At 48.6% G+C, this 16,101-nt stretch overlaps 1 protein-coding gene across 10 annotated transcripts in view; it reads right to left on the reverse strand.

The window, feature by feature from the left end:
- NGDN (neuroguidin) overlaps positions 1–16,101 on the reverse strand; it is a 60,737-nt gene that overhangs the window by 21,306 nt on the left and 23,330 nt on the right. For 5 of the 10 annotated variants that reach the window (XM_057488575.1, XM_036884628.2, XM_057488574.1 and 2 more), the window contains 2 exons: positions 6,570–6,705; positions 5,515–5,668 (listed from right to left, as the gene is read on the reverse strand). In XM_057488575.1, the coding sequence (XP_057344558.1) occupies positions 5,515–5,668; positions 6,570–6,705 (290 nt within the window). Of the gene's footprint in view, positions 1–3,871; positions 3,962–5,514; positions 5,669–6,569; positions 6,706–16,101 lie in introns of those variants that run through there. The other 5 variants (XM_057488572.1, XM_036884630.2, XM_036884629.2 and 2 more) reach the window with 2 other exon arrangements.

The raw sequence follows: 16,101 nt of genomic DNA on the forward strand, positions 1-16,101 counted from the left end.
CTTGAACCTCCTTGCCTTTGTGGGGGTCGTTCTCCATCTGTTCTTCCCCATCTTCTGCCCTTAGCCAAGCCCAGCTCTCCCAGAAAGCAACAGCTGCTGGGGGTACTCCAAAAAGAGTCAGGGCCTATCCATGGGCTCATAAGGGAGTCTACTGTTAACAGCTGAGGGGATGGGTGGGCAAGGAGATGACTGAAGCACAACATAAATATCTGATAGGGTGATACCCCCAGGGGAACCAACAGAAAAGGAATGAGCTGGAAGAGGGTTCCCCACTTCTAATTGTTCATGGAAGCATCAGGCAGGAATTGTGGCAACCCCAAAGCCCAGCTAAAGTGGCATAGGGTGGAAAGGCAGGCTTTTAGCCTGCAAAAAAAAATCCTACCTCTCCAGAGAGTTTCTTTTACGACCCTTGCCCCTAAGACTTCCCATTTCAAAGTAGTCTCCTTCTGAACTCCCTTCAAGCATCTTCCCCTACCATTACTCATTTCATACACTCACACAGATTCAGCCCTGGGATTGAGATTTCCCAGTCTCTGTCATTCTGCTCTGTGAACATGTCAATACCAAAGCAGTGGCTTATGTGCAGAAAAGATGGGAGGGGAGTGGAGTGGGTGGGGGCTCAGCTCGTCCCTAGTCCCCATATGTTCTGTGAATCTCATGTCCAGTCCAGTTAATTTCTAAAATTAAAAGCTCCAACTCTAGCAAACCGGGGTAGGGTGGACTTTGTTACTATAATGATTCCAAAAATGCCCGTCACAAACGCAGGCCAGAGGGGAGGGCCTGCCCTGCTGAGGTCTTGCTCTTGCTGCCCCTTCCCCTGCCTCTCAGTGTCTCTCTTGCACCCTCCCTCCCTTCTATCTTCCCTCTCCCATTGAAGTTCTGCGTGTAAAACTATTTTCTTAGCAGCATGTGTATGAAGAAAAGGAGCTTTTCCACTCTGTACTTTCTGGGAATGACTTGTGTATAAAAAAAGAAGAAAAAGAGGAAACATTTTAAAGAACACCTTGGCAAATACCTGGCCTGGGATGATTAGAGGTGTAGTGTCATTCATTTCAGGGATTTACAGCCAGGATGGGTTGGCTTTAGTCTAAACCATGAATATTTCCACCAAGAGTTAATATAGCTAGAAATCTCTTCTCCTCTTGCCCTCCAACATATTCTCTTACACGCAGCTGCCCTGGCATGGAGACACCATGTACATTCACTGGAGTAGCCAAGAGCTCACTCTAAGCAGCTGTCCTTAACAGGAACCCTGTGATTTGGGCAACAGAAGAGCCTGGCTCACTCTGCTGACTCAGGTCGGTCACACGCTTGTGGAGTGTGCACCATTCTGTGTTCCCAGTGGCAGGAAGCATTCCTCCCCAGACCCTTTCTCAGACCAGATGTTCTCAGAAACGGCACTCCCGCTCTAGAGATGCGCAGGGGCCACTCTGGGGGACAGGCTGAGTCAGCATGGCCGTACACAGGGCGCCAGAGGTGGACACCAGGTTACCCAGGGTAAATCGTGTTGCTTCTCCTAGGGAGGAGCAGACCCAACTCAAGCACCTGGCACATCAACAACAATCTTGCAGTACACCCCATCCCCCCCAAACCCAAAAGTGAGCTTAAATTCGTGGCTCATGGTTTTTTACGGCTTGGGACAAAGGCCTAGGGTTTGTGACATAGTGGGGCCCTAAAGCATCCCAGTTCTGGTCCACCCTCTTTACTGACAGCATCAGTCCCAGGAGGCAGTAGGTGGATATGAGCTTGCTCTCTTTACTCCAAACCAGAGGCTGTGTGAAGATGACTTAAGGTACCTAATGCTCAACTAGAAACAAAAAACAAGTCTGCTGGTGGAGTATCAGAACGTGGGAAGCCTTACTAGCCAACTGGGGCAGAGTCTGCAACAAGACTACAGAAAGAAACGTGTTCTTCCCCAAGCTCCTACCCATGAAGTGTACCTCTAAAAGCATGCACAAGAACCAAGAGAACCCCTTACTTCAGGCACAAAAGCACCTACTGCTAATTCCTTCTCTCTGTTCCTTAACCCCTTTCAGGCAGGGCTTACAGACCACTAATCCCCAAATCTCCACTACCCTGATTTGTTCCCAGACATTTGCTTATCCAGTCATTCATCCCTGTGGAGATACTCACACCTAAAAGACTGAGCTTTGCGCGTATAACTGCACCAAGGAAACAAGCAAGCCCATCATCAGAAACAAAGCGGAACCACGCAGAGAGCGCTATAAGGATTCACACGAGCACAGCAAGGATGCGCCCCTGGGCATGTAGGCACAAGATCTATCACTTGGCTGGGACCCTGTGCTGCAGGAAGGACCAGGAATGGGGAGCTTTTCTCTCTAGGTGGCAAGCTCAAACCACCAGTTGGGAGCAACTAGCGAGAAACTTCTAAGTCATGAGGATGTCATTTCTAGAGCATTGAGTAAGGAAGAAATGCCCCAATACGAAGGAAGCTCTTGCTAACAGCAAGAAAGGCTATAGACCATGCTTCAGGTCTATGGGATTTCAGGTTGGATACATTGTGAAAAAGTCAAGTGAAAGAAAAGTGGGAGAGAAGATATTTGTAGATGTCTTGTCATGGCTTTATGAGTTTGGGGACAGATGGGAAATGATTCCCAGGGAAAGCCTCCCAGGTAGAGATTGCACTTTATGGGAAGAACACAGTATCAGGTGAGGATCCACCCTGTCACACTCCTTTATGTAAAGGACCTGGACAACCCTCCACACAGAGGATAGACAAAGGGTAAACAGCATTACTCCTTGTCAGTGGTCTGAGCCTGGTGTTTTCTTGCAGCTCCCCAGCCATGGAGAGGTAGGTGTCTTGCTAGAAGCTGGTGGGGAAGCAGGTTGATTATAGGTGGACCAGAAAGTTGATGTGGAAAGGTGACCTGGGATTGATTTACAATCCTACCGGACTGACATGCACTCTTACACAAACAGTTGCTAGAATACTGAAGCAAGTAATCAGCAGGAGCTCAGCACTGCTCCACATATCAGTCCCTCTCTGATTTCCAACCCTGCACCATGGCTTTCCCACTGGCCTTAAAAGGACAGTGTACACTGAGCTCACTCCTCAATAGCCCTGCCAAGTACTCAAACAACAGCACCATCAGCTACTTGCTGAGTGGTGGCAGAACGCTAGGCCCTGCACTCTGCTGCCTCCTACTTCAACCACCCAGACCCAGACCTGCCTCCAGGAAGCAAACAAGGACAGCCTGTACCGAGCCACCGAATCCACACAAATCCAACCAGACCATACAGAGCCATCTCATGACAATGCTCCTAACCTGGTGGTTCTCTGGTACACTTTCAGAAACAGGGCAGAGTCCATCATCAGAACCTGGGGCTGAAAGGAAGACTGACTTTTGAAAATGTTCCCTAGGGGGTTTTCTGAAGCAACTGCTGCCCATGAGAAGCATCGTTCCAAGTTACACCTGCCTGATTGGACCTCACAGCCTCTCCTTTTCCCCCTGCTGTCCCCACCCGAAACACCCACATACACATCCCACAACACACATATCACATGCATGGCAGCACAAAGACATGAATGTAGTTGGGGATGAAGAAGAAAAACGCAAAAGGCATGAGCAATCCAGACTAGATTGACTGTCTTACAAGGTGACTGTTATCTCCTAGAACAGCGTTTCTCCAAAGTTTCGTCCACATGCATCATCGTTTCCTGAGTGTGCATGTTTAAAACACATTCCTGGAGCACATCACAGCCCAATTGAATCGGAAACTCCTGAAGGATTCTATGCTCCCTGGAGTTTGAGAACCACTGATTTAGGCTGCTCAGCCCATATACATCTGTGACCTGCCCCCAGTGCCCACCCTGCCACACAGGGGCTACCACCCAGGGGCCTGACATCACCTTGGATTTGTCATCTTCGTTATCCTGGCATCACCCCCACCTCCAACATATTGCAGATCTAACTGTGTCTCCTGCTTATGTTGGCTGTTCCTGAAGAGGAGAAAAGATACAAACATTGTCCACTCACCCCTTTGGGTGAGTGCCTCCCTGCTTTTTCCTCTGCTCTGGAAACTACCTTGCTGCGTCTGAAGCTGCCATCCACTTCCAGAGATGCTGCAACTGGAACTCTTCCAGCCCCAGGCAGCTCAGCTCAGCCCAGCCTGGCAATGGCTTTACTTCCCTCTAGGCAGGCCCTGTCCTCCATCAGAGACACCCAGCCCCCACCCCCCATCACCTAGAGCCAAATCTTCTACCCAAAGGGCTTCCTAGTCACTGACGCATGCATAGTGTCGGGCTACCCAGAAAGCAAGGAAAGCCCACCCTGCTGGCAGTTCTTCCAATGGAGCCCCAAGGTCCAGTTTTGTGGGACTGCCCATGGCACTGTCCCTGGAGGTCACTGTCACCACAGATGCTGGGGGCTCTCCTCCTAGGGGCCTTCTTCTCTAACAGGGCTCACTGCTAATCTGTGGTCTCCCTTCTATGGGTGGAGTTCAAAGATACGGAGATTTATCCAACTCTAACTGGGGTGCCACTGAGAAATTCCTAAACAAAATCTCCCTGAATCGTCTCTGCAGAAGGACAAGTTCCCAGTGCTTTGTCTTCTCTCTAGACCTAGAGCACTTCTCCAAGGTTCTAGGCTTGTTACCAAATATGGGCTTTTTGACAAGGGTGAAAGAACTGGTTCTTCTCACCCACAGCTCAGATACTCACAAAGCACAGGGCAGAATGAAATACAGGCACACACCACCTCACCATCCAACAGCAAGACCTGAGGGGCTCTCCTTCCTCCTCCTTCCCTTCCAATCTCTTCTGGCACCACCTCTGTGACAACATGGCTGGCTGGCCTTTCTCCAGGCTCTCACACCATCATCCTCCCAGGATTTCCTCTGTCCTTGCTGCCCATAGAGGTGCATGGTCCACTGGCCCGGAGTCTTGGATGTGTCTCTCAGCTATGCTCGTCCCTCTATCGACAGCTCCCCCTGGAAAAACTGTTCAAACACTGAGTATGGTGCCATCTACATCCCTTTCTTAAGAGCAGTGAGGGCAGGAGGGAGGTGGCTGTCTAGCTGGGAGGAAGGTAGAGCTGGGGTTGGCTGCAGAGCGGTGATGCAGCCCAGCTGTGGAGGGCATCCTTTCATGCCACTCCCGGCACGCAGCTCCGCCCCGTGCCTGGCACCACAGCAGGCACCATGCCCCCACCCCTCTGCCACCAAGTGGCAGTCGTGAGCACGTCTGGCAGCTTTGGGTTTGCCGCAATGCCAGGATCTGAGACACTGATCACGTGCCAGTGCAGCACTGCCAAGCGTGGCGGCATCTAGTTGGTTGGGTGCCAAGCCGTAGGACCCAGGTGGTGATGGAGAGATGAAAGAGTGGAATGGAGGGAGGGGGAGCAGAGGAAGGCACCAGGAGCAAATCAAGACTCCTCACTTGTAGAGTAGAGTCCAAACGGGATCCGCAGAAAGGTGCCTTTCTCATTCTAGATCCCAGCTCAGCAAGCCAGCCCTTCCCCTTCCCCCTGTGCCCCCACAGTGACATATACAGACCAGGCAAGAAGATCTGACCACCTTCAGCAGGACACCAGTTGGAAGCCAGGCAGGATGACAGCGCTCTCCACCCTCTTCCTTGGGGTCCTGGCAATGGTGCGTTTGCTCCTTTGTGTCCTCAGCCTTTCTCAGCCCGTTGCTCCAATCCCCATGTCTAAGAGGGAACAGGAAGGAGGTCCTGGCAGAAAAAAGTCTCTTCTCCCAAATACACACACACACACCACTCTCCTCCTCCCCTCACTCCTGGCACAGCAACCCTCCCAACCAGATTGGCAAGAGGTGCAGCTGCCCTCCCATTCCACACGGCGCCAGGGCCCATGACAGGCTGCTGGCCAGCACCCACCTGCCTTATGCCCAGGACCCCCTGCCTTCTCACAAAGGGCCAGCCTGCCAGCCCCAGTGAGCTCTCCCTGGGGAGTGCTGGTGCAATCCTTCCTGCTGGCTCCCAGGCACCTTCTTGGCACTTCTGAACTACTCTTCCCACCACTTTACTTTCTCCAACTGGAAGAGGGCTAATACCTCCTAGTCCAGCCGACTGTCAGGGCTGAGGTCTAGGACAGAATAGCAGCAAATCCTCCCCTGCCCTCTCCACCTCCTGGGCCCTGTTCCCACGGACCCACCGGCCACCAGACTGACAGATGTGATGCCAGTGGCTTGCGGGTACTGAGCCTTCCTCCCAGAGTGCCAGGACTCCTGCTGCTGCCCTCTCCCCATTCATCTCCCCCCACCTCCGCGGGCACAAGGGTGGCAGCTGCAGTGCCACGAAGCAACTCAAGCACCCTCTTCTGCCCTCCCAGGCCCCAAACCTCTCCACTCTTTCCCCCACTACATCCCTCTGTCCTTCTGGTTGGACACTAGGCTGGAAGCTGCAGTGCCAACCCCCACCCATGCCCAGGAGGCTCACATACAGCACACGTTTACCCGTACATGTACATGCGCGTGCACGCGCACACACACACACACACACACACACACACACACACACACACACACACACGACCCGGAGTGCCAGGCAGCGGTGGCAGACACACAGCAATGCGTAGTGACTGGTATACCCGAGGAGGCGGCCAGATTCGATCCAGGTGGCCACCTGATCCAGCACCCATTTGGGACTGAGTGGGTAGGCAGGCGGGCAGGCGGGCGGAGGGGTGATGGAGGCAGGCGATGGCCCTAGGTTGGCAGCCGATGGAGCTGGGAGAATGGAGGGAACAGATGCTCTTTGCCCAGCCTCCCTCCCTCTCTCTCCGAGATTAGTGCCAAGCTGGGGGGATGGGGAGAGAGGAGGATGGGGGAAGGGTGGCATTTGGAAAGCTGGCAGGCAGTGGGGAGCTAGGTCCGCCCAGACTGGGCAGTGCCGGCACTGGCTGCCGCCTCTCCACTCTGCCATCTGTTTCGCTTCGCTCCCCACCCCCTTTCTCTCTTTCTCTCTCTCTCTCCTTCATCCACAGCAAAAACGAAAAGAGGAAAACAGGGTCCTCATTCCGCCCACCCCCGACCTCTGTCAGACCCCCTCTCCTCCTCCCCACAACTCACCACACCATACCACCACCAAGCATCTGCGCTCTCCTCCTGGCTCGGCCACCTTCTTTGACTCGCCTTCGCCCTCACACCAAAACGGGTGCAACGTTTTTAAAATATATATACATATATATTTTAAAAGGAATTTAAAGGAAAAACTATTTTCTTTGGAAATGTCCTGTCCTTCTAAGTCTAGGTCTTCAGTGCCAATATTTATGGCAGGCAGAGGGAGGGGACCCTGTCCTCAGCTGGTGCCCATGAATCCCATGCCAGGGAGGAGGGGTGGCTGGGGTGGGGTGGGGGTGGGGTGGGGTATCGGGAGAGCTCTCTTCTCTCTGCGCCTGTGGTGGTTTCTTTTTTTCTCCTCTTCCACTTCCGGAGCAGATTCAAATAGATCTAGAGCTTCCCCACCCCCAGTTCCCAGGGCCCCTGTGCCCTTCTCTCCCTGCTTTTGATTTTATTCCTCGATCACCCTTTCCTTTTCGTGTGTGTGTGTATGTGTGCGTGCGCGTGTTTGCATCCATGGCGGTGGGCACGGTGCCAGCCACCGCACAGCCATCTGCGATGCCTTCTGCAGTCTCCGCTATTTCTCCCTCTGCCACTTCTAGCCCCCAACTCCCCTGCACCCCAGTTACCCACCCCCCAATCATTAATTAGCTACTGAATTAATTAAATTGTGAGTGCTAATTAACATTCCTACAGGGCAGGCTGCCAGGCTGGGGGTGGCAAAGAGAGTGTGAACAGGAGATTGGGAGATTGGGTTGGGGAGGAGGAAGGAGAGCCTGTCTGCTTAGAAGAACAGGGGGGAGATGGGAAGAACCCAAAGAAGGACGAAGGAGAAAGAAGGCAGAGTGACGAGACAGGAGCACAGAAAATGGGTATGAAAACTGAGTCCAAAGAGTGCAACCCAATCTTTCCTGCCCAAATAAGACATGGCCAATTCCTCATCCCCAGGCTTACCTTCCATCCCAGTCCAGCCCAGAGAAGTACATATTCCTAGGGTGGGGGACTCAGGCAGCTTTTTTCCTGTCACTTACGGAAAACCAACTCCAAACGAGAGAGTCAACAGCTACTACCTGTCAGTCCAGTCACAGTGACCCTCAGACCAGTTCACCGAGAAGGTGCTCAACTCAGAGGAGCTCATGCTGACTTGCCCTTCTCTGTCAAGGTGAAGGGGGCATTCTGTGAACATCTGCTGCAGGGAGACATGGGGGATCACTATGGGGAATTTTGAGGTGTCAGTTCAATGGGAATTCAACAGCAAGTAGCAGAAAATCACCGGCACTGACTGCCAGGCTGCCCTAGGAAGACCATGACAAAAGACTGCCTGCCTTTGGGGTCCCAGAGTAGGAGGAGGGGACATTCCCACCTGCCTCAAAGGTCAAGAATTTGGGGACAGGTAAGTAAGGGCCATCTCTTTAAGTTGCTATTGTTTTTAAAGAAAGAGAGATGCCAAGTATCATGAAACTTCTCAGAAAAATGGATTCTACAATCATATTAGTTTGGGCAATAGTGTATATTTTCCCCTCTTAAGAGATTCAAAATGCACATTGGTGGGTTAAGGGCTCTGAGGCATCTTATATAAAAAAAGAAACTGTTAATGGACAAAGAAGATGTGGTACATATACACAATGGAATGTTACTCAGCCACAAGAAAAAAACAGATCCTACCATTTGCAACAACATGGTTGGAGCTAGAGGGTATTATGCTCAGTGACATAAGCCAGGCAGAGAAAGACAAGTACCAAATGATTTCACTCATATGTGGAGTATAAGAACAAAGGAAAACTGAAGGAACAAAACAGCAGCAGAATCACAGAACCCAAGAATGGACTAACAGTTACCAAAGGGAAAGAGACTGGGGAGGATGGGTGGGAAGGGAGGGATAAGGGCGGGGAAGAAGAAAGAGGGCATTACGATTAGCATGTATAGTGTTGGGGGGGCACGGGGAGGGCTGCGCAACACAGAGAAGACAAGTAGTGATTTTACAGCATCTTACTATGTTGATGAACAGTGACTGTGAAGGGGTATGTGGGGGGGACTTGGTGAAGGGGGGAGCCTAGTAAACATAATGTTCTTCATGTAATTGTAGATTAATGATACCCAAGTAAAAAAAAAAAAAAGAAACTGTTGAATGTGTTTAACCCACAGATACTCAAACTCATTGGGCTACGGAACCCTCATTTTTTAATTTTCTAATTTAATTAGTTTTATTCCCACAGAAGCAGTGTTCCACTTAAGGAAAGTGCTATCAAGTGGCCAGGGGTGCTTCTGGCCTGGATGCTGGTGGATGGATCAGCTGGATTCCATAAACAAAGGGACAGCATCAGACTCCAGTCTTCCACATGTAATGTACCAGATCATGGTGCAAAAACCATACCACTTTTTAGAATCACAGACCCACACTTTCAGAGTGGAAAGAGACCATTAAGCCTAACTTCTTAATTTTACAGTAGAAGCAACTGAGACTCAGAGAGGGGAAGAGATTTATCCAAGGTCACAGAGATACTAAATCACAACACTGACATTAGGGCCAAGATTTCCTGATCTTTAGCCTCACTCCATTTCTCTATGTTCTGTTGTTAAAACTCCAGGACAAGGTCACTGTGGGGTTTATCAGTCCCATATGCTCTTAAAGAGCTTCACCTAGACCCCTTTTCCCTCTGTTGACTAAGGCCTGGGCCTGGTCTTTTCCACTGCTGCACTTTGCCTTCACCCCAACCTTTGGAACCCCTCAGCACCTACCTGACTGTGGAGTGTATTCTGTTTTCCAGTGGTAATGAGGCTGGAGACAGAAGTGTTTACAAAATCTCCCCAAGTGTTCCTGATATTCTGGTGTGAGAGCTTCTCTTCTAGGATGCTCACCCCATGTACCATTGGTACCAAACCAAAGCTTCTACTCCCTCACAACCTCAATCTCTTCTGGTCAGGAAACCCCAAAGGTCTCCTGGGACATCTCCTGCTATATTCCTAGCAACTTGCCCATTCCCTGTCCTTCTTACTTTGGCATCTGGAGTCCCTAAGATAAGTTAACCTCTCTACCAGAGTCCTCAAGAGGCTGTCTTCAACCTGCAGGGACACGACTCACTAGAACGAGGAGAATGAGGAGGCAGCCTCAGACACCTGCCAGGCCTCACAGCCTTCCTGAGCTTCTGAGAATCCATCCTACTGCCACAGTGTGAGCCCCATCTTTCTTGCATGGCCCTTTGGGGAGCTGAAGAACAATGCAGAAAGGTGGGGTCCAGCTCATTTCAAAGGTTGAAGAACATTATTGAACTGTTTTTGCTTTCTGGGTCCTATTGTGTGAACCCATCCCACTACATACCAACCCTCCCAGCATAGAAACACCCCCACAACTTCACAAGAGTGATGACTCTCTTCACAAGATAAATCACCACACCATTTTAAGGAAGAACAGCTTTGAAATACAATTTTGACTTGCAAAGAGATCTACATCCAAACATCCAAGAATGATGCTTGCAGCTCTAGAAGTCTATCAACACACTGGCTAATCCCATTTCCTCCTTCCCTCCCGTGATCCTGACAGGACAGTGTCCCTTTGGCACTGGGCTGACAGAGCCACTTCAGTGTGACCCATTGTCCACCTGCTGACCACTCCTCTAGGTGAGGAACTATCTGATAAAAGGGGGGATAAAGTGGAGTCAACTACCCAACCTGAGAGAGAAAGGGGTAAACCCAGATGTTCTCACAGGACACATTTTGTAAAGGAAGTATCTCAGGGCTGCTTTTATCTTTGAGTGGTATTTTTGCTAAACTACCAGCTTCCCAGTGGTCAGTCAGTGAGCCAGGCCAAAGTCCAGCTCGGGTCATAGATTCAAACTCTATTTATTTTCCCTTCTAGAGCCCATTTTGTCTTTCCAACACCCAGGCACCAAGTCATTGTCAGTAGCATAGGCTCTCCAGAGCTGTGATATAAATAATGATTATTCTATTATCAAAAAACACTGCCAAGCCTGGCTGACTCTTTACAATGATGGCAGCAGAAGTGAGATTCAAAATTTTAATATCAATAAACTGTATATTGTCTTCTAGAACCATCACTCTGCTTGACAGCCACTCTCTAAGCCTCCCACCATTAGCAGCAAAGAGGGGGCAGATACTGGTCAGTGATGGCCCCTGGGGGGCAGGAAGTCTATGCAGAGGGAAAAGCAAAGGCATTCAGGAAACCCTGGGAAAAGTGAAAAGTCCTCAGTGGCCACCACTTCTACAGCCCCCCACCATCGATCAGCTTACTTCAACCCTTCAAGCTGTGCCCTGATCCCATCCACCTGGAAAGTTAATTGCAAACAAAACTGCCCAGCAAAATCTAACACTACTGAGCAGGAAGGGAGTCTATGGACTGGTCCTATTTTGCCACCCCTTCAGCATGGCACTTTACTTTCCTGCATGTCTGTTATAAAGACAGAAGTGTGCCTGAGGTTCTTCCCAGGGTTACCCTTCTCCAATTCTACAGCTTAGCACATGTATCCTAAGGCTCCTGTTAGATACCTTTGAGGCCCAATGCATGAAAATATGTAATGCCATGGTAGTAAGTTTTCTAGAAAAGTGGTTTAAGACCTTGAGCCCCAGAATGCAGGGCACACCAGATCTGTTCTCTACCCCCAGGGACTTTGCACTGACTGCTCTCTGTGCCACTGTCTGCTGGTGTGCCTTCCCCCACACAACTGCATGGCCAGTTCCCTGCCCTCCTGCTCTTTCCTCAGGAGGCTGAACACCGTATTTAATATTGACACTTGCCCCCCACCCAGCCCTGCTCGACTTCTTGTTTTCTCCACTGCATTTGTTACCTTCTAACATAACTATATAATTGACTTATTTGTTTATTGTTTATTTTCTGTTCTCACCTCTGGCATATTAAGCTCCACAAGGGTAGGGATCTTTGCATTGTTCATGAATGTGTCCTAAGCACCAGTAACAGGGCCTGACACAGAGGAGGTGCTCAATAAACATTTGCTGAATGAATGAAGCTAAGATTAAAATGGTACCTGTTTTGGTCAGACCCATCTGACTATTCACATCACTTTGGGGCTAGAGGCAAGGAGTGATGGGTCATTTCACTGCTCTCAACCTTCTGTCAGGATTGCTGGTAGATGCCCCATATCCTCCTCCATCTCCATCAGAGCCTCAAGAGCTGCCACTGAGGAAATCCCAGATGTTTGAGTGGGATGTTTTCTGCTGAAGCCCAAGAACCGCCCTGACATGTACTCAATGTGGTTGCTTAGCCTTCCTCCAGACTTTTGTCCCCTGCTCCATGCCATCCCAGACTAAAAACACCAGCCTCTAAGGCCATGATTCTCCAATTTGATTAAGTATAAGAATCACCCAATAAGCTTGGTTACAATACTTATTCCCAGGCTACCTTCCAGAGAATGATTCACTAGGACAGGGGAAAGACCCAAAATATGCACTTTAACAACTCCCCCCAATCTCCAAGATGACTGCAGTAACAAGTATTGTTTGGATCACCCCCTTGGAAACTTTAGTGTAGACAGACAGCTAGGTGACTTATTAGGTGAGCCTTATTGCTGTCTCTTCTCTGAATCTGCCTAACTTCAGTATGTGGCTCTGCCCATGATTAGGACCAGAAGCGAGGGACCTGTGTGGTGGGCTTGCCACTTTCTTTCTCATCTGAGGAGCAAAACAATTTAACAGTACTTCAGGAAGCAAGGAAAGAACCCAAGAAAGTGGAGGTCAACAGTGTAAAGCTAAGATGAAGCACAGCTCATGGGGAAAGCCACATACAAGTGTCCTGACTTTGCACCTTGTATTTCTGACAGACTCTTTAGCAATTAAGTGCTAGGTTTAAGTATCTCTTCTTGGAAAGTAAGCAGATAAAAATGAGCATGTCCAGAATGATGGAAAGTATCTCCCTCTGTCCATTTTATATGGGGAAATCGAGCACAAACCAGGGCAGTGACCTGGGCCTGAGCTCAGCTGGAGTGTTTCTAAGTGGCAGGCCCAACAGACTTGCCTAGACAGGCTACAATGGACAGAACTGAAAGGGATTCAGCATTCCAACCACCAAGGACACTACTCCTCAGGGCAACTCTGCCTGTTCAAAAAGGGCAACAGTTAAGCAGATGTTCCCACACAATGACCATCAGTGAGATTCTCTAAGATGAACACCTGGAAGAATAGAAACAAGCAGCAGGAAGGGTTATCCTGGCTGTCCCAGGGTGCTAGAACCCCAGGGCTCTGGAAGCCTAGGAGTAAAGGCATCTAGGCGGAGGATGACACAGGCATAGGGAACAATCTGCAGTCTTCTTTTACCTCTGTTCTTTTTCTTCTTTGGCAATTCCACTCTTCAGGAACTTGTTAGAGGAAAGTCTTATTCCTGCCCATTCCACAGATAGGAAAGACTGAATTGCTCTGATATAATTTGCTAGGTCAGATCCCAGGAGCAGGGACTGAAAAGAAGCCCTGGGTTCCCTCTACCTTCATTAGGTTACATGTACGCTAATAACTGTCTATCATTTAGAGGTCTCTCAAGGCCAGCTGTATTTCCTTCAATAATAACAATAATAATAGTGACCAACAATTACTCAGCACTTCCTTTATATCAGGCACTGTATTAACTCATCTAATTTAACAACTCTGGGGGATAGGGGCTATTACTATACCCATTTTAGGGATGGGGAAACCAAGGCAAGGAACCAAATCACTGAGGAGCAACTGGAGTTCCAACCAGGCAGCCTGGGCTCCAGAGCCCATTACCTGAACTGCCTTGCTCACTGACTGGTTTGGGGCCTAGAGATGGGATGGGAGTTGCCCAAGTGACAGACTCAGATTAGGTCTACATTTCCTGAATCCCAAGACAGTGTGGTTCACACACACCCTCAACTGGGGACAAGTTTATGCTTTCTAGCTAGTTGGTTCCCTACTGTCCTATTCCAGAAGCTCTGAAAACTGGGATACTTCTAGTCCAGTGGTTCTCACACTTGTATATTTCACTATCATTCAACTAATGAGCACACTATATGCCAGGAGCTGCACTGTGCCTGTAAAAAAGCAACAGTGAGTGCGCAAAGGAAAGCAGATTGATGCTGCCCAGCAGAAAGCATAAGGCAAAGACATACAGGAGATAGAGCAGGAAGGATTCTGTGTACACCACATTAAGGAATGTGAACACTATTTGGAAGGCTCTCAAGGGCAACTGAAGGAGTCTAAGCAGGGAAATGATCATAAGAGTTGTGTTCAGAGAGATTACTTTAGTGGCTAATGGGAGGCTAGATCTGAATGGGTACAAAACCAGAAGCAGGGATACAGGAGGCTGTGTCTGGTTGAGGTTAGAGATGATTAGGAACTGAACAAAAACAGTGCTAATAGGAAAGAAAAATAATATTGGATTTCTTTAACTTATGGCCTATTGGGGACAGTGAAGAAAAAACTCCATAATAATGCTCAGATTTTATGCTTGGGTGATAAGGTAGATACTGGAACCACCTACTGGGAGAGTGAATGAAAGAAGTAGATTTGATGGGAAAATAATGAAGTTCATTTTAGAAATGTTAAGCTAAAGTTTGGTTAGATCATCCAGGTGGAAGTACCCACCAAGCATAGGAATACAAGACTTGGAAGCTGAAGGAAGAAATCTATACTGAACATAGAGAATAAGAAATTACTAGGAAATTGGTGGAGTTAAAACCTTGGGAATGAATGACATCACCTGGACAGAAAATGCCAAGTGAGAAGCAAAGAAGAGGATAGGCTCTTAAGATATCTTAACATTAAAGGAGTAGAGAAAGGTGCTTGAACCAAAAGAGACCAAGAAGAAATGCAGAGATACAAAGACAAGTGGGAGAGTGTGTCACAGAAGCCCAAGGAGAAGACTGCAAGAAGGTGTCAGCAGATAAATGCTGAAGTCTACTGGGTTTGGGCAAAACCCAAAATCTTGGGACCACTCTAATCTATCCCATCCAGGCTACTGACACAGAACATAGCTCAGGACTGCTATGTTTCATGACTCCCATTTTAATACCACTGAATAACAATAACCATTTATTTATCTTGAACTTTGGTGCAGAATCATGTGAGGACAAGCAGCAGCACTCCGAAGGGCAGTCAGGGCAGGGTCACCTGGAAGTCTCCTAAGCACCAAGACCCAAGTCCTAGGAAGCAGCTCATGCAGTAGACCCAGAACCCTAAAAAAATTACTGACTGGAAAGACAAACAAGCCTCAGTTCCCTCATCTATAAAATGGCCCAAGTGGTTGTGAAGAATTAATGAGTTAATTTTTCTGTGGCTGGCTCTTAGAAGTCACCTAATATGTGCTAATATTCACTTCCTTCCTTTATATGCTTTAAAGTCTTTTAAACCTATGACCTCACATGATTCCTACAACCCAGAGAGAAAGAGGGAAAACCACCTTTAGAAAAGTTAAGTGCCATACCAAAGTTCACCCAGAAAATTAGTTGCAAAGCCAAGACTGGAACCCAGAGCTGTGAAGCCTTAGTCCAGGGTTTTGTTATCTATAGCACATAAACACCCAGAATCCTTTTATAAATAAGTAATCCATTTTCATTAATGACTATACTTTGCATAAATCTGAAACTTTAATGTAGTCACCTTATTCATAACTGGACTAACCTGTAGATTTTGCTGTAAGGAACCTGAGCCCCTTAGATCTCTCTTGTCCTCCCCCAGGACCAAGCCCAAGAGCAAAGGAACCCGAAAGTCTAATTTCTCCGATATCTTCTTCCAAACATTACGTATGACTAGCCTAATCCTTCACCTAGAAGCTGAACCCACCTAAGTAGACTTCCAAGATCCTTTTACTTGGCAGAGTCCCTTCTCAATAGAAGTCAAGGCCCAAAACCCACAATCTCCAAGGCACATTCTAGTCACTGTTTCATTCCTCTGCCTCTGGAATGCCAGCTTTAAGTGTACCAAAAGGCACCATTCAGTAGGTAAGCTATCTCTAAATATATGTAATATGTTAAATGATAACTATGCTATGGAGAAAAATAAAGCAGGGAAGAGGGATAGGGATGTATTCAGAGGGAGAGGCAAGGGACAATTTTAAATAAGGTGGTCACAGAGAAGGTGACA

This window comes from Manis pentadactyla, chromosome 11 (genome assembly GCF_030020395.1).
Source record: "Manis pentadactyla isolate mManPen7 chromosome 11, mManPen7.hap1, whole genome shotgun sequence".
NCBI lineage: Eukaryota > Metazoa > Chordata > Mammalia > Pholidota > Manidae > Manis > Manis pentadactyla.